A 17,839-nucleotide genomic window follows, 5' to 3' on the forward strand; every position below is an offset into this window, starting at 1 on the left:
TGCTTTTCTTTTTCCTCTCTTGAACACACTTCCACCTCCTGCTTTCAGCTGAGCCCGGAAGCAGAAGTATCACATTACTATGAGAGAAGCTAGTTTTGTGGTATTTCCATCCCATCCAGAGCCAGGAAACACAGGCAATTTTGCAAGACAGCTTGTACTCAGTAAATTTCCAGCTCAGTTTATATTTCGGTATTTATTTAGATTTGTGCTAACCATGTAGAAGAGCACTCATCCCAAGTGAGGTGCTGTGGTCAAACTTGCAAAAAACCCAGATTTCATAGACCAAGAACCCAGAGCAACAGACTTTTCACTGGACCAGTAGCTTCTGACTAAGTCTTCTGAAAAGACACACAAGATTGACAAGAGGTGGACAGCCAACTTCTGGTAATACTATTTCTTCACAGTAGCTCAAAAGTAAACTTTTAGCAAATCTCACCAGTAAAACCACCATCTCTGGCAACGTTTTCTTGTTACCCTTGTGACTTTCCCTTGAACTTCCCTTCTTTCCCTTTCTTCTTCTGTATGATAGCTTGTATCTGTAACACATTGCATTTACAACTCTCACAGTCTGGCTGGGTGCATGACACTCCTGCTAGCATCTTCCCACATCCCAGCTGAGCGACCAGGCACCTGGGCAGATGTTTACACTTGTATGGGAAGAGCATGACAGCTCCAGGGACCAAACTCTTTTCTCTTGACTTCTCCTTCAGCAGTAAAGTCATGCCACAAACAAAAAAATCTGCATTTCACATGGGACAGCAGTGCTCACACCAGCTTTGCTTGTTTAGGGCTGCAGCCAACTTGTCCATACTCCTGCATGCCAGTGTTCCCAAATACCCTCGGATTGAGTTGCATGTGCTCAAACCACACATAGTCACACAACACAAACACCCTCAGCTCCTAAAACAGAAAGATGAAGGGTTGGGAGTGTTTTTTTGCAAGCACCAAGAATTCTGCTGGCTTTATCAAATTAGGGTGAAAACGTTTGTGCCAGATAAAGCCACCGTTACCGCTCTCTGGTGGGCTACAAATGGGCCGGAACCAACCTCAAAGCCAGCAAAAGTTGACTTGAAAAAAATAGTACAAACTCTGAGCCAACTGCCATCATTCAACACCAACTCAAGCCTGAAAATGGGTTTTTTTTGAACCCTGTTTTAAAGTTGCCCTGTGCTCTGCTGAACACAGGGCAACTTCTGCAATGGTGCCCAAGTTAACACAACTCCTGGTTGTTTCATGCCGTAATGTAGGTGGGGCAGGGAAGAAAGAGAAAGGAAATATATCCTTATATCTTTGGTAAGGGAGCAACTGCTCCTAGGACAGGATTGTAAAATTCAGATTGACATATCTCAGTTGGAGGCCATTACACAAGACAATGACAACATACTAGAGTCCATGGTTTACGTGGCAGCTCAAGCCTATAGAACAGGTTGCAGACTTTGGAAGCCACAAGGGAGCAATTTATAAAGATATTTGGAGCCTTTGATCTGTAACTGCATCCCCAAACCGCACTTGCCATCTGGATGAAACCACAGAGCTTTGAATGGGAAGGTGACAGAGTTCACGTAGAGCAATGGCTCAGTTGAGCCCACAGCCTTGCACACCGGTGTGTGTTGCCTCAGCAAAGGCCACGTGGCTGTCCCTGCTGCTGGGCTGTGGCAGCAGTCCTGCTCCATGCTTCCCAAGGCAACAGCATGGCTACAACAGTGCCCTCGTCCACCACAAGCCACTGCAGGGCTGGAGCTCAGCCTGGCTCAGGCAATGGCTCTCAGCTGTCTCCCAACACCAGAGCACAGATTTCTTCCAGTGGGTTAGGTTAAAATTTGGAATAGAATCTGCTCATCTCTTCATATCAGCCTTGCCATCCCCACAGTTCATTCAAGAGGCTATAGATGGCTTCAAACTCCAGCCAAGGGAATGAAGATTGTGCAATAATTTACCACAAGAAGGGCTGTTAAAAAACCTTCTGCTTGTATCAAGCCGTAGACTGGATGTTGATGATCTACAACATTTAAACAAAGTTATTAAGTCATAAGGATGAGAAACTGCCCGTTTGACTGTTTGTTCACATTAAGATTGTTGCTTTGGCTTCTCAGGTATTGGCCCATGGTTCTGGATGTGCCCAGGTCTCACCTTACCTGAGTGGCAGCAGAAGAAGGTGGAGACATGGAGATGGGTGTCAGGGAATAAAGGTAACTGTTGGCTGTTCACAGCAAGAGAAACACATTGAAATAGCAAAGTTATAAAAGCTATTTATCTTGTGCCTCATAGCTTCCTCCTTCGACTGGAAAAGCACAGCATATAAATAGAGCAGGCAAGTGTGAGCCGATGATAGCAATACAACACTGCACGTTTAAAATCCCTAGAGCTCAGTTTCTTTTGAGTCACTTTGAATGATTTTGTGCAATTTGTTCAGTCTGGGCACCTGCAAACAGGGGTCATTCTGCCAGTTTCTCCTGCAGGCATCCTGGGACAGCAGAGAGGTTAGCAGCCTTAAATCTCAGTTTTCTCCCCTTAAAAATAAACTTGGCAGCTCTGCCTATAAACCAGACCTGCCCTTTCCAAAGAAAACATCCTCGTCGGCAGATGCTTTTGTCACAGCAGTAGTGACGGTGGAAATGGAGGCATCAAATTCACTTGCAGGCCACACTGGCCTGAGCCCACTGACGTCTGCGCGGCCACTGCCGAGGGAGATGTTTCCTCCCTGAAACGCCTTTTGAACTAAAATGTACCTTTGGGGAAAACATTTTTAAAAGAACGGTCTTGGCATTAGGTTCTCAGTTCTGCAAGCCAAGCTGCTCCCATTTGGGCTTAGGAGCTTAATGCTGGTTTGGGGGCTTTTTGTTTTTAAATGTGACTGTCATCTTAGGTTGAAAGCTTACTGCAGGAAACCCTGTTTTGTCTTAGGCTGTCCTTTTTCCAGAAGCATCTAATAAACCTAGTAGCAAACAAGCTCCTTTCTACTTAACCTGAAAGTCATACCAGGGAATACAGAAGGAAGTTAATTCTACTCAAAACCTCAGCAAGCTGGTATAACAAGTGCACAGGAGAAGCAGCATGCTCTATTTAAAAGGATTTTTATTAATTAATTAGCAGGCTTATTCTCACAAAGAAGAGGCATCATTCTGTTCCTCATAAATATTTACTTTCTGTAATAAACACAGCTGAGAAAAATGAAAAAATGCACTTGTATGTTGCAGTTTCCCTGCCACAGGCTGGTAGGGTGCTTCCTTTTTTCACAAGACCACAGATTTCCTCAGCTTGAGTTGTCTCAGTTGAGGAAGACTGGTTTTAGGCTTTCAACTCTAAGAGAGGGGAAAACCCTTGGTCTCTCTCAATGTGCTGCTTGAAAGAGTTACACTGAAAACATGAAAAAAAAAGTGCAAAACATTCCCCCCCCCACAAAAGCCCACATCATAGTAAAGAAATCATCGACCCATAAAGGTTGGAAAAGATCTCCAAGATCATCATCCAAGTCACATTGAGCCTTTAACCTCTGCATTTGTATCATCTGAGGGATGCATTTCCAAAATTACAGCCTTGGACTGGCACTGGGAACGCATGATGGGCATTCGGAGCGAGAGGCTCCAAAGTACCACCAACAGTTCTGTCTTGAAAGGCCATTGCCTAGTGGACACAGATTCCTTCCATGGATGCTCACACGTGTGTATCACATGCTCTCCTGCTGCTGGTGAGGATGGTCACCTGACAGCCCTGGTGGGACTGCCCTGCCGCTCCCGAGGGACACGAGGATGGGATGTCACCTCACTCCTGCTGACTGCAACATGTGACACTCAGGATTCTCAAAGCCTCTCAGCGAGTCATCAGCTCCTCATGTCAGAGCCAAGGAGGCAGTGAGAGCCTCCTCTGGTGCAGAGCTAATGTGCCTCAGGCACCAGCAGAAACCCTGAGGCTGTTTGACTTGGGCCTGTTCTTCTCCATCAGTGACACTCAATCCATCACAATCCCTGTGTCTGGCTCCCTCCAGCCTGGGCTCCCCTGGCCTGCCAGCTGAGGGCTAAACAAAAATCACTCAAGCAAATCATACACCTAACTGCCACCCAACTTTCAGGAAAGGTGGCAATCTGACCCATCATCCTGAATGGAAAAATTTGTGCCTGCAATAAAATAAATCCTTGCCTTCGTTACTGGATTCAGCCTCCATCCATTTATGACTGTACTGATGCTATCTGAAGAAATGGATGCACAGCCACAGCCTGGTCCCCCATCCAAGACCACCAACCTGAGTTTCCCAGCAGTCTCCAATTCAGAACACACATTTCCTCACACCTTAGCACCAAGAATAAGCGAGACAGACGTATATAAAATAACATACTTTATTAAAAGTTACATTCAGCAGCAATGGACATATTTACTTAAGTAGTTTTAACTGTCAAGGAGCTTGTAATTACAAATCCCTCTAAGGCATTAAAAGCTCTTAGATGTTTTAACTTCTTCGCAATCATTTCATATAAATAGGTAAGGTAAATGATGCTTGCTTAAGAAGAGGATACCCCAGCTGCACTAAACAAAGATATAAATATATGTATAAAACAATGATTTTTGTTATAAACTCATGGATGGGGACATTTCACCATCTTTAAATCTTGGCATCTGACCCTGCAACTATTATCCACACAAGGAGTCTCCTGTTCACATTAGTACATGTGAGTGTAGTGATTGCTCACATGGATTAAGATCAGGGCAGGGCCTATGTTTTGACAGAAACAACAAAAAATGTCAAAATGCTCAGTGAAACATATTTACAATCTGTGCAAGTAGCATCACCCACTGTTACTGATTATGGAGGTCTCTCTCAGAAGCTATCAACAGCAGAAAGGCACCTGTGGCAAAGGCAAACCAGCATCTGTTAGCTCTTTGTTTTTGGCATTGTAGCTCTCCTTTCTGAAAAGCAGTATTTGAGCTCTTGAGCACTGGGGGACATCATTTGGGGTGCACCAGCAGTACTCAACTGCAGGCCTGAGCTCAGGGCACAAATGCATCGAGCCTTAAGTCTTCCCAGCTCCAACAGCAGAAATCTCCCTTGGTGTGCAGTGTTTCTGAGTGTAAACAAGAAAAGTGCCAACCAATTCCAGTATTAGCCAGCCACCTACTCCCCAATAAATAATGATAGTTTAATTTATCTTATAATTGAACTGTGCTTTATGCTTCTAATAACCACATGTATGAGAAAGAGAAAATTGCTGTTGCAATAGAAGTTATGACTAGATCTGATGAACTGCATAAACTAATTTGAATTAATACAGCTGCAGGGTCTGAGTCTCTACCAACTTTATGCTGACTTTATGTTTGTGGGCAGCTCCTTGGGCTTCATGACGTACAACAGGTCTAGTCAGCAGCAAATATGGCTTTATCTTACATTGGTGGCTGGTTGCTGCATAGTGTGTGGCTGATGCAAACTCCCAGAATCAATTCACTGCAAATCTCTTGGTGCTGAACACTGACTGGTACACGGAGCCCCATCCTCACTGACTGGTGAGGCTCATGGAAGGGATTTCACCACCACAGCAATGCTGGACCAGTAGCATCAAGGCCTCATACACAGTAAGCATGAAGAAAAGACACACTTCAAGCTTTATTCCTAAAATATCAGTAGTTCACCGAAGACAGCAATTCTTCTGTATTCCACTTTGACTTAGCAGCTTTCCTACCATCAGCTTCCCATGCCACAGCCACATCTGCCACAGCCTTAGCACTGACAGCTCCACTCAGCTCCTGCTGCCTCCACGTGCTCCCTGTGGCCTGCAGAGCTGCTGGTGTCTGGCAGCAGCCAGGCTGAGAGCACACCAGCACAGGAGCTGGAGAAAATTTAGTCTCCCACCACTCACTTTCATTGGCCTTGTGCCATTTCTGATATCCACCATTTGCTTTTCACCTCAGCACGTGGAGGCAGAGTGCTGGCTGGATCTGGGAGAATTTCTTACAGGATAAATAGACCCTAAGCTGGAAACAGCCATCAGCTCTCACAACAGGGTTATTCTGTGGACTACAGTGAACAGAAAGAGATTTTCTTTCATATAATACACAAATCCCTGTTTTCCACACAGTATTTCTGAAAGACAACTGAAGTCAATGAGGAATGTTTTAATGGTAAAAGAATCAGACCCTAAAGTATATTACCTTTATCTCAGCCACATCAGTGCCACAATAAGAAAGAGATAGCTTCAAGAACAGGTTTGAATTTGGGATAAAGAGAGCAAAATGCCCCTTCCTTCCTTTTACTCTAGGTCTGTTGGTTTGAATTGTGCCTTAAATAAGACAACAGCATTTCTCCAGGAAGAAACTGGAAATATTGGAACCAATAATATATTTACCTTTGATCCAAATGGCTTTTAAAACAAAATGAAAATGTTACAGGGTGAAAATGGCTGAAAAAATATTTTGCTTTAAAAAGTGACTCCACATAACAGAGGTGCATTTTCAAATGCACTGAGACAATCTGGTAACCGAAACCCACTGAAAATGAAAGTGAACTGGGAACACAACTCCCATTTGTGCACCAAAACTCTTCTCCAAAAAGACAGAAGAGCCCTCTAGGGCTCTGTGGAAACCCTGTAACTTTTCTTTCAAGCCATCCCAAGAAATACAGGATACAGCAGAAACCAGAACAGGTGACTTGGTGACTTGGCTGCTGCTTTTCGTAGAGCTGAGAGCTGGAAGGAGCTCCTCTGATGCTGCCCCCCTGTCCCCTACCAACCAGGCCAGGCCTCAAAGCCCCTGAAAGCAGGAAGGGCAGGCAAAAGCATAAGCCCATGATCTTTAGCTCAGAAGAAAGCTGGCAGAATACAGTGCTTATTTACTCAAGTCAACTCTTGCAGAAGATGAGTTTATGAGAGGTAATAACACCATTACAGCTCTGTACAGAAAGACATTTCTAAGCTTTTTTAAAAACATAAAATCCCATACACACTTAAAATTACAGGTATCTTTTTTTTTTTCCTGAATCCTCCATAGGAACTTGAATTTAAAACACAGTTTAACTCCTCAGTATGTGAAACCTCACGGCCACTTTAATTGAGAACATGTGAAGCCAGGAGAAAGAAATCACTTCCAGTTATGTTGTCAGTGTTATGTGCATAACATTCCCACAGCTGTAGATCCATTGTGCTCCGTGTTATAAATAAGAAATTGCATGGTGACAGCTAAAATTCGAAAGCGTTAATGTTTCTCTTTCCAACATTTTTCTATGTTTTTTTTCCTTTTCTTTTCCCAGTCTTTTGAGGTTTCTCCCCTTTCCCTCCTAGTAGAAGTTACTTGAAGCAACATTATTGCTTACCCAAGTGACATATTTACAGTAATTAAAAAATAGTAAATGCCAAGCAAATATGACTAATGTTGCTATTTGGCAAATAAGCCAGGGACGACCTATTGATTCTGATCCAGGCTGTCGTATTTGCATTAATAAACAACTCTCCTTCTGCTCAGCTTGGTTATCCCATCATTTTGGGGAGAAGTCAGCTTTCAGGATGCAGCCAAATGCTGCCTGACCTCGGTCGCAGCCGTCGCAGCCACCGCCGGAGCCACCGAGCCGCAGAGCTCGGGCACAGCTGAGCTGGGCCCCGAGAATGAACACAAACGAGCTCCCTTGTATCTCTCACATTCTAGGTTGTGGTCCCTTTCAACCATGAAAAACAGCTACAAATTGTTCCCAGAGCTAAACCACTTAACATCTTGGCACTTGGTTGTTTTTAACTTTGCAACAATAGGCACTGTTCACTCCTCTCAATCTCAGTTTTTTATTCTATAATAAAGCAGGAATACTGATGAAAGGCTAGTCACGGCTTCTCCCCGTGGTATCAGGGTGGTGGCATGTGATGATTCACATGGGGTGTGTTTGATCCAAGAAAGCCCAGCCTCTGCTTATTCTTCCTTTGTTCTGTCATCTAAGGTGGAAAGGCAGAGAGAGACGAGTTGAGATTCTTTTTTTTGCCTTTTTACTATTATTTAGCAGTCACAGAGCAAGATACATATAAGCAAAACAACAGGGAGTGGAATTCTTTTCTTAAGCATTGAAAATTACAAGTAAGAGATGCCTTTGAAGTGGGAGATCTGTTTCCTGCAAAGTATGGACATTTTATTCTCATTTGTACATTATTCTTATCCCCCAGCAGGTCTTAGAGTGTATTGTTTGCACCGCTATTGTGTTGTGTAGTCCTGCAGAGGGTCAGTATTTGCACTTGGTGCTGTACAATCACCGAATTAAAAGATGGTCCCAGCCACACAGAGTTTAAATTTAAGCCAGGAGAGAGCAGATTCAGCCAGAGTGGGATGAAAAAATCCCACCAGGATGGTATAAGTAAGCACAATAAGCAATGGTCTCAGCACATCCAGCCTAAACCTTTGTTGACTTTCACAGGGAAAAAGTTTTAAGGAGTGATTTGAAGGGGGATAATTAGATAATTCTGTTGATGCCACTGAAGTGATTCCCGTAAAGAAAACACAAAGACACTTTTCTGAAACTAATGAGCAAACCAGAGGTGACCAGCATCTACAGAAAAAGAGGAGCTGGCCTTTTGATCCTGGAGGGAACACAAACAGGTAAGGCAGTTCAGGCAGGAATGGGGCCTTAAGGGAGGCAGGCAGCTTGTGCTCCACTCGGGAGAGAAGGGGAAGCTGCAGGAGGGGCACCAAGACAAGGGTGACACGAGCAAAGCAACAGGCTGGGCAAATTGTTTTCACAACAGCACTGTTGATATTCCTAGTGGGGGAAAAAATCCAAGTGTCGGACACAGAAGGCTTTTCTCCTGGTTCCCATCAGTATGCAGCTATTTCTGACACTACACTGGGTTTATTGCTGGGTTATGCAGCACCTCCACATGGAAAGTCTGTCATCGTTTCTGCAGTTTTCCCTCTGTCCTCACACACTCACTGAGAGGATTTCGTAACTAATTCCCCCTCAACTTTCCCCCTTACCTGTTCTCTGTTGTTGCTAATGGAGTACAATTTCATTCCAAGCCCTATCAGTGCATCTACTCAGAAAGCTTACTGGAGGGAAAGATAAAACCTTTCTAAGACAAAAGTCTCTTTTGTAACACTGTTCTGACGGTGACCTGATGAAACACAGCGTGTTCACCCACACGTGCTCACATTGCTACCCATGACAGGGCACTTACCTGTTCCTTGAGCTCAGCAAGCTGACTGGAAAGCTGTTTTACAAGGCTCATTGCTGACTCCAGCCTCTCCTGCAGGTTCCTGATTTCATTTTGCTCATTGTCGCCTTCATTGCTAACCAGGGACATGGCTCTCATCCGAGGGAACCAGTCCAAATTCTTCTCCTACATGGGTATTAGAAAAATTAGCCATGTTAGTAGGGGTTTATGCAGTGCTACTAAGCTGAGACTAGAGCATGAAAACTCAAAAGAACTTCTACTCAGTCGAAGACACACAGTAAGCGAGCTTAAGCAGTAAATTCAGAAAGAAATGCACACAAGCGTTTTTATTCTTGGTTCTCCTTAGCTACAAGGAAGGTACCAACTGGAAAATCTGGGTTCCCCACAGCTGCATCTGCATTGCAGCATGGGCAGTGTTGACATATTCATCCATGGCTCTGGCATGCAGAAATGCCCACTGGCTCAGCTCTGGGAAGACTCCTCTGGTACACCAGCACCAGGAAAGCCTGAGTGCTCCCTGTGCTTTGCTCTTAAGTGTATGCAGGGACACATTTCCCCACTGTCTCTTCAGCCTGGCTGGTGTCCATCTCTTTCAGCTGTCCTTGCAGCAATGTCAGCGAGCCAACACCAGGAAAACAAGACAAGCATCCTCTCCAGATCAGCCTTGAGAGTGCCTACTGCAAGAGCAGAAAGACCAGGATTCAGCTGCTCACAATAGAAGATTCGGGGTCCTGGGAATGGCTTAGGGTTCAATGTACTATTCAAACTGTGTATCTTAGGTAAATGCAAGCACAAGCCCACAGCCAAGGGCTAACCTGCTAAGGACCAAGCAGTGCACAGAACAGCACTGAATAGGATGTTTATCCATGGACTCAGGCTATGAATTCAGTCATAATACAAACACTAAATAGAAGATATGAGTCAGGAAGGTGCTGCATATCTGCATGAGCCTGAATTGTCTTCATGGCTCAAGGGCACAGATATTTGTGTGCGAAGTGTAACAGATGAAGGGTACAAGACTGGGAGGAGTGGCAACCACGTGGCAAGCAACCCACTTGCCTTAAGGCATGAGACAAAGGAAACAGGTCCTGCAGCTGGTGATTATATCAATACACCTCTGCCTCCACCTTGGGGGGGTGGGAGGATGTGGTTAGATCATATGCATGGTGTTTTGCAACAGGCCTTATGGACACGTGCACTTGATAACTTAAGAAACAGAACGAGTTGAAGTGTGTTTCTTCCAGTTCCCTGAACTGTGGATGGTCCCACATAAGTAGTACCATATCAGGAGGGAAGAAAAGGAGTTCTTTCCCAAAGTCCTCATACAAGACTCCTGGAAGGCAAGAGCTGTGCTACTTATGTTGTCCAGGTATTTGGTAAAGTTTTAAGTGCATCCTCATCTTCTACAGCAACATGATTTAGAAACAATCAAGCCAAGCCTTGGTAAGCCTGGAAGCACTTAGAGTCTTCATGTTTCTCCACTACCAGTGTTAGCCCAGTCCCCTCTGTTACCTTGGATAAGAAAAGCCATAGGAACTTTAGCTTTTTTTCTTCTTTTTGACTCGAAACTTCTAATGAGCTTTTGCCTGCCTGTGAAACCTCTGGTCCTGTCGCTAAACCAACAAGATATCCAGGGAGTGAGACCATGCCCCTCCCTTGCATTTTGCAGCCTGGGGCTGTCAGCCGTGTGTGCTGGTGGAATGAGGCCTCTTTGCTCGCTGCTCACTTTTTGAGCCTCGTGATCTCATTATGACAATTTACTGTGGTTACGCATGATGCCATTTTCAATGGGTCATAACTCATTCAAATCAAAACCTGTTTTCACCAGCTCTGCTGGTGAGCTCGAAAGGAGCTCACGTGATCCTCCCTGCTGGATATCCCCAGCTGACACACGGAGAGGGAGGCTCCTATTTCTGCTGCATGAGTTTCTGCTTACAAGACCGGCATTCATATTCCACGAGTACGCTTCGATATTTAGTTTAAATTTATTTTGGCTAGGATCTAGCAGAGCATCACGTGCCCAGCATCAAGCACAGGTGTACTCATTTATACTAAGCTTAGTTTGTGCACAGTGCCTTTTGCAAAATGTTTGCCAGCAAATTTGTCTGACACTACAGGCACAGACGTTAATTCAGGGCAGCTACAGTGGACAGAGCTGCACTTGTATCTGAATGTTTCCTGGAAAGCTCTGGTATCTGCACCCATTACAGCTTCTCTTGCTTGAAGCACCTGAAGATACCAAATGCAAGGTCACAGGGCTCCAGGAGCCAGATGAGGGACCAGGAGCTCTTTTGGCAAAGCTCACAACACCACCAAAGTTTCTGAAGCCAAGCTACACAGGGAGAGCAATCTGAGACTCCATCATTGCAGTTCCTCTGTTTGCCGAGTACTGCTGCCAGGATTGTGAAATGCACTTTGCTGGCTTTGTTTTCCATCTGCCACTCCCTTGCTCCTCCAGGACACAAAGCAGAGACCGCCAACCTTTGGAAAGATTCTTGTGGACTGACCCTCCACAACACTGCAGCACCCAGAGGAATGCCACACAAATCCATGCAGATGTTCAATATCCCGGCTCACTGAGCTTGCCTCTCTTGAGGCTTTCAGTGTCACCTACTTCCATCCTCCTTGGCACAACATTACATTTCTTGGAAAGAGAGATGACAAGGAGCAGGTGGAGACAGGGACAGAGCACGCAGCATCTCAACCACTGCCACAGTGCTGTGGTGCAGATGGAGCAGATGTGGCTCTTCAATTGGACCCACTCTGCCCACATCCCAGCTCATCTCGGCCACCATGAGCCCCAGAGTCATGGGAGCTCGATGACAGACTCCACTCATTCACATGTGCCCGGCTTTGCCTTCCTAGAAATGCTGTGATAATCTCTTCCAGGAAGGAAACCCAGGTGTGGTTTAGTTACAGACCAAGAAGATCTGGGCCTTTTCCTCCAAAGTATTGTGGAGGATCAAGAAAGGACTTAATCCAAGTTCTAAGAGAAGCTGATGGGTTTGCATGGACCAGAGAAGTCATGAGGAGACGTTACTGATTTCTATAGGTTTTCCTGGCAGCAGAGAGGCAACAGGTCAAACACCTGCCCACAGGCCTCACTTGGTAGACCCAAGTGCTGTCTTGTGTGCAGGCAGCACTTTGCTTCTTGGTTCTCGACTGCAATATCTATCTAATGAAATCAGTCCAGCTGTGTATCTTTGTCATGCAAAGTATCAGAGAGATTCGAAATTCAGTAGGAGACACATTCTAGCCTGCCAACCTGTCTTTAAGTTAGAAGTACTTACCTAGCTTCCATTATTCATTACTCAGACACTTTGTTAGGAATTGCAGTGATAGGACAAGAAGTAATAGGTAGAAAGTGAAAGAGGAGAAATAAAAATTAGCTATTAAGAGAATTTTTACTGCAAAGGTGGTGAGACACTGGCACAGGTTGCCCTGGGAGGTTGTGGATGCCCTAACCCTGGCAGTGTTCAAAGCCAAGCTGGATAAGGCCTTGAGCAACCTGGTCAGGTGGGAGATGTCCCTGCCCATGGCAGTGGGTTGGGACTAGATGATCTGTAAAGTCCATTCCAACTCCTTAACATTCTATGATTCTCTGATTATAGTGCATGTAGCAGGTATATTCCCTTGCTGATCCACATGCTTTTTCCAGTCAATATTATCTTAATTCTTCACTGCGTTATGAACTGCAGAACTTTATTAAAGAGCTGCATGAAAATTAGCTCTGGCACACAGCCCTGTTTGCAAAGTCTATACAACAAACAAACAGCAATTGCTGCTAGGGACAAAAAGTTTTGATCACAAACCTGCCAGGATCCAGAAGGCAAATTGGATAAGGCTCCTTGGCTGAAAATTTTAGTGATCTGTGAGCGTTCATGGGGGGACATGCACTCTGTGACTGCTCAGCAATGGGAAAGCTATTTTTACTTCAAGGTAATTGCTTGCCAATTAACTAGAGGTCGTTAACATGTTTGTACAACCCCAAACATTTGTTCTGGAACTTAAATGTTTATGGGCTCAGTCCAGGGTTCACCTTGACCAACTAACATGTTAAAGCTGCAATGTGCCTCCTCTATGCTGCAGGTGCAGCTCCTCCTGTGCTTTATTTAGCCAGTGCAGGGATGGGATTTTGCACGATGTTATCTGTCATGCCTTAGCCATTACTCTTAGAAACCCAACCATTTTGCCCAGGACAGCATTCACTCAGACATTTTGAACCCCATCTGGAACCAAGCAGCAATTTGGACAAGGAAGGCAGGCTGCTAGCAGGAAGCAGGGCAGCAGGAAGCTCTGCTAACAGCTGTCACGGGACTCAATCAACAGCCACCAGGTTAGCGTGAGGTGACACGACTCGAGCATTAATGAGCTCACAGAGGGTGAGGTATGTGGATGGGATGCTTTAAAATGAAGTCGCTGGCTGGACAAATAATTAATTGTTAAAATGTACTGAAATCTTCTTTCCAAATAACCAAGGTTGAACACAGTATGTTGTCAGTTGTTACTGCTGTTTCATTCTTGCACATGACAGCAGCTATTCGCAGTCCAACCGCAGCAGCCCACCTACAGATCACAGCATCTTCCCACTCCACAATCTTTCCACAAGCATAACGTGTGCCTTGCAGTATCCATATTTAAGTATACATCTGTGTCCAGGGCAGAGAGTCAGCCAGACAGGAAAGCTGCAGGGACAGAAAGGAGTTGCAGCCTCCTCTCTGCCAGTTCAGCTGGGGGAAGGAAAAAAAAAAAAGAAAGAAAAAAGGCAGGTGGGGCTAGCCAAAAGGCTGCAGGCCAAGGAGACTGCACACGAGCAGAGCAGACATTTCGTGTGACGATCCAGCATGCTCCCTCCCTCCGTCCTCCCCTCGGCTGGCAGGGCTCCAGAGGGAATCACAGCTCACCCGGGGTGAACACCTTCTGCAAGGTACTCTGGGTACACGTAGCCGCGAGGTGCCGACGGCGAGGGCACATGCCTGAGAAATCACAGGGCTTAGAGGATTTGCTACTTGTGTTTTCTGAGAAACCTCAAACCCTTCTTCTTGCAGAGGCAGGCTCAGAGCAAAAGTCTGCGCCTGCCTCCTGCAGTTTTCTATGCAACTTTCTCCTTCCTTTCTCTGGGCTTTCCAGGGGGACGGCAGAGCTGGGGGCTAAGTTCTCCCTTCGGTAAAACATTGTCATTTTTCTAACTTTGCTGGCTCTGGTTGAGCATGGACGGAGAAAACACTGAAGAAATTCGTATAGAGTTTCTATACTTTGTACACAGTCTCTCTCAAGCCATCCCTGTCCTGTTGGCACAGCCAACTGGCTTCAATCGAGCTCTCACGCTGAGCTGAGTCCATGCCTCCAGAGTAATTGGCAGAGGGATGTTTCTTTAGGAGGTGCTGGTTTCGCAGGCTAGCAGTGAGATGGATCAGCTGCAACCAGCAGGAAAGACTGGGCTGAGCCTTTAAAAAATAGATTACTAGATAACAGTGAGAGAAAATAGGTCAAAGAGTAGGACAAGGGGGATGAAGTGGAGGAACAAAGGAAACCTAATGCATGCTTTCAGCTGGTGCCTCTGCCACGGGCTCCGAGTGTCACCCCACCATCAGCTGCGCCAGACTTTTATGGCTCCAGCAGACTCTAATGCAGTGACTCTCAGCCCTTTCCACCCCATGACCCTTTGTTGCAACATGAAAACAAGCTGTTTCAGGACTTCCCTCCCACCTATCCACAAAGAAAAGCGGCGATGACTGCTCATGACTCCTCCTGGGTTCTGACCTCCCCAGCTGCATGCATCAGGACAGGAGACTGGCCTCTGCATCCTCCAGCCCACCATTCCCCTGTCTCACATGGATCTTTCACTCTTTGGTGACTCAGTGAGGCAAGTGAGACAGTCATCAGGAGGGTTATTACCTAATGGTGAGGCAGAGAAAATGAGTATGCTCAAAGCCCTCTTTGCTCCCCAACTAGATGATCACAGAAGGTGCAGAAGAGGACATGGATATCAATCACCATAAAGGTTTGCCACCGGTGCCTCAGTGTGCCACATGGGGCTGTTCATGGTGTCCCACCCTGCAACACATGTTCCTGGGCATGCAATGAACAGCAACCACTGTAGCAGCCCAAAAAAAGGTTCCCATAGCTTTACGCAGAATGTAGCCCCTTAGGTGCCCACGGAGGTGGTAAAACCAGTGCACTGGCACTGAAGAGAGCCACCCCCGGTCACCCTGCGGCTGAGGAGCAGCACTGCCAGGAAGCAGAGCACAGCTTCACCTCTGCCACTCTGCTGTGCCCCCAGCACGAAAGCAAACAAACCATCAGCATCGCTGCTGCTACAGGCAGCTTGTGTCCCTTCAGGCACGAGAAGGAACAGGCCCTTCACTCCCCTTTCCTGAGCCAGCACCTTGGATAAATACTTTAGCACTGGGTACAAAGAGAGCTATTTATTGAGAATTATTCTGTATGTCTGAAATGTAAATAAGTCCATCCATTCCCCTCCCAGATCTGCTGCGATATAAGCAGAGAGGGGTCAGTGCAAACAACCTTTTGAAAGCTATTATTTTTCTGCCTAGGGACAGACACTGTTCCTAAAAGTCTGGAGTTATGTAGCTCCTATAGCCACCTTAAAAAAGGATTTTAAAGATTTACACTATCGTGTGCTTTAGATGGCACAGGGCAATAACCACTTTGTGATTTAATCACAGACAATAATAATTTGGTTCAGTGCATGATTCAGCTAATCCACAGTTTGATAAACGTTCATCCTAAACTACCAACCCAAATAGCTTCCTGCAAATCCTGTTTGACACTTTAATGTTAAGACTGTATTTGATAAGCAATCTGTGCTGTACAAGAATATAAGGAGGGAAATTAGGAATTGTTATGCATCTATATGCATCCACAACAGTAATTCAAATAAAATAAAAATAAACCTTGGCAATTACAGATAAATCTTTATGCAACAAGAAGACCAATAGGTCTGTCTAGGTCTATGCTGGGCTGATACATGCTACAGCTTCCACAGCTCATGGAAAAATAGAGAAACCTGTTTCCCCCTGAAAGAAGGTTGAAGCCCTAACACAAACCCACCGTCTGCTTTAGCAGTGTCATTGATGCATTTACTTTCATTTTAAATTGGCTGAATGTTTTTGAGGGCTGCAACAGAATCTATCACTGTAATTCTGAGTAATTGTGAGTTCTTCAAGACTGATATCCAGGCCAGTCAGTTATAAATGTCTCAGTGTTTCTGTATCAGCATTTCTGCTTGTGATATCCCCACGAAAATCATGGCAAAGAATGACAATAAGCCTCAAATTGCCAAGATTTTTCACTGATGCTGTATGGCGCAGTTTTGATACTCAGCTTGAAATTCTGTAAAGGATAAGCATCCCAAAATTTCTGCTTATCAAACACACCTAAAGGACTTGCATGTACCTCTAAAAGATGGAAATGATCATGAAAGTAATTTTTTCCAGTCAAGGCCACAAGTTTGAATGTGCTCTCACACCACTGTTGTGGGCAAGCCACACACACATGGTAAGTACATGAGTCAGCAGTGCACCCTTAGAGCAAGAAAGACCAACCCAGGCCAGGCTGCAGTAGCCAGAGTGCATCCAGCATGTCGAGGGAAGAGATTCTGCTTCAGCCCTGCAACTCGGCCTTGGAAGGTGGAAAGTAGAAACCAAACTAAGCAGCTTTGTCTCTGAGACAGCACCTTCCAGCTACCCTCCCCACCTTGGGGATCTGCAGGTGTGCAGACAGGTGGGAACTCATGGGAGATGCATGGCACAACTTCCACGTGTTTGGAGAGGCTAAGCTTGTATCCCACCCCAGTCCTGCTCTCCTTGAAGCCACATTTGTTTCCCATGTCTTGCTTTTCCCACAGCACATGTTCATTTCTCAGCTCTTGCTTTCTTCTGCTGTTACAATTGCTCTCCGCCACCTTATCTCTACCTTAACCCTGAGAATTGATATTCTCCTCAGCAAATCTTCAAGAATCCCAACACTACCATCTAAAGCTAGGATTTGGTCCTTAATATTTGTGCCCTTAAAATCGATATAATTATAGATTTGTGTAAAACATGAGTTTATTTCTCCACATTCCTATGTTTTCATGTTGTTAGTGGTTACAAGACAGACTTTAGGAAAAACATTTCAGATTATTCATTTAAAATAATTAAATTATTTCTGATATAATCCCTGGATCTTGTGCATAATGAAACATCTGGTACAGAGATTAGAAAATAAATGTTCCTGGCCTTTTTTTTCCTCTTTTGTTAAACAGATGTTGTTGATACAAAACACAGAACTGTAAATCATAGCCTGCATGTGGACACAGACTGTCACTACTGAGCAGAAATTTACTGTGGCTAGATAGAGGTTTGAAACAGCAATGAATCACTGGCTTACTAACTTTATTCACGTGGGTATGGTTTCAATATTCTGACATTAAATGCACATGTCCTTAAAACAAGAACCTCCTCATGGCAGCATGGGAGGCTCTGGTTTGGTTCCAGCTGTCTCGGAGGGGGAAGTACAACGCAATGCAATGGCAGTCTGTGTGCAGAGGAGCCTGGCAGGTCTCTGTCCCTTCCCTCACAGCTCATGCAGGTCCTGCCATTGAACCCTGCAGGCTCAGCTCCCCCTGTGCTGGGAGCAGCCCCTCCGAGTGCTGCTCTGTGCTGGGCAGCCCTGTCACAGGAGAGGGGCCGAGCTGCTCACACAGG

General features: G+C 45.3%; 1 protein-coding gene across 1 annotated transcript in view; it reads right to left on the minus strand.

Annotated features, from left to right (window-relative positions):
- Window positions 1-7,401: 7,401 nt before the first annotated feature.
- ITPR2 (inositol 1,4,5-trisphosphate receptor, type 2) overlaps window positions 7,402-17,839 on the minus strand; it is a gene marked incomplete at its 5' end in the record, with an annotated part of 78,171 nt that continues 67,733 nt past the window's right edge. The window contains 2 exons of the mRNA XM_009072500.1: window positions 7,402-7,901; window positions 9,132-9,293. Of these exons, the coding sequence (XP_009070748.1) occupies window positions 7,815-7,901; window positions 9,132-9,293 (249 nt within the window). The remainder of the gene's footprint in view (window positions 7,902-9,131; window positions 9,294-17,839) is intronic.

This window comes from Acanthisitta chloris, unplaced genomic scaffold, assembly GCF_000695815.1.
Source record: "Acanthisitta chloris isolate BGI_N310 unplaced genomic scaffold, ASM69581v1 scaffold1954, whole genome shotgun sequence".
Taxonomy (NCBI): Eukaryota; Metazoa; Chordata; class Aves; order Passeriformes; family Acanthisittidae; genus Acanthisitta; species Acanthisitta chloris.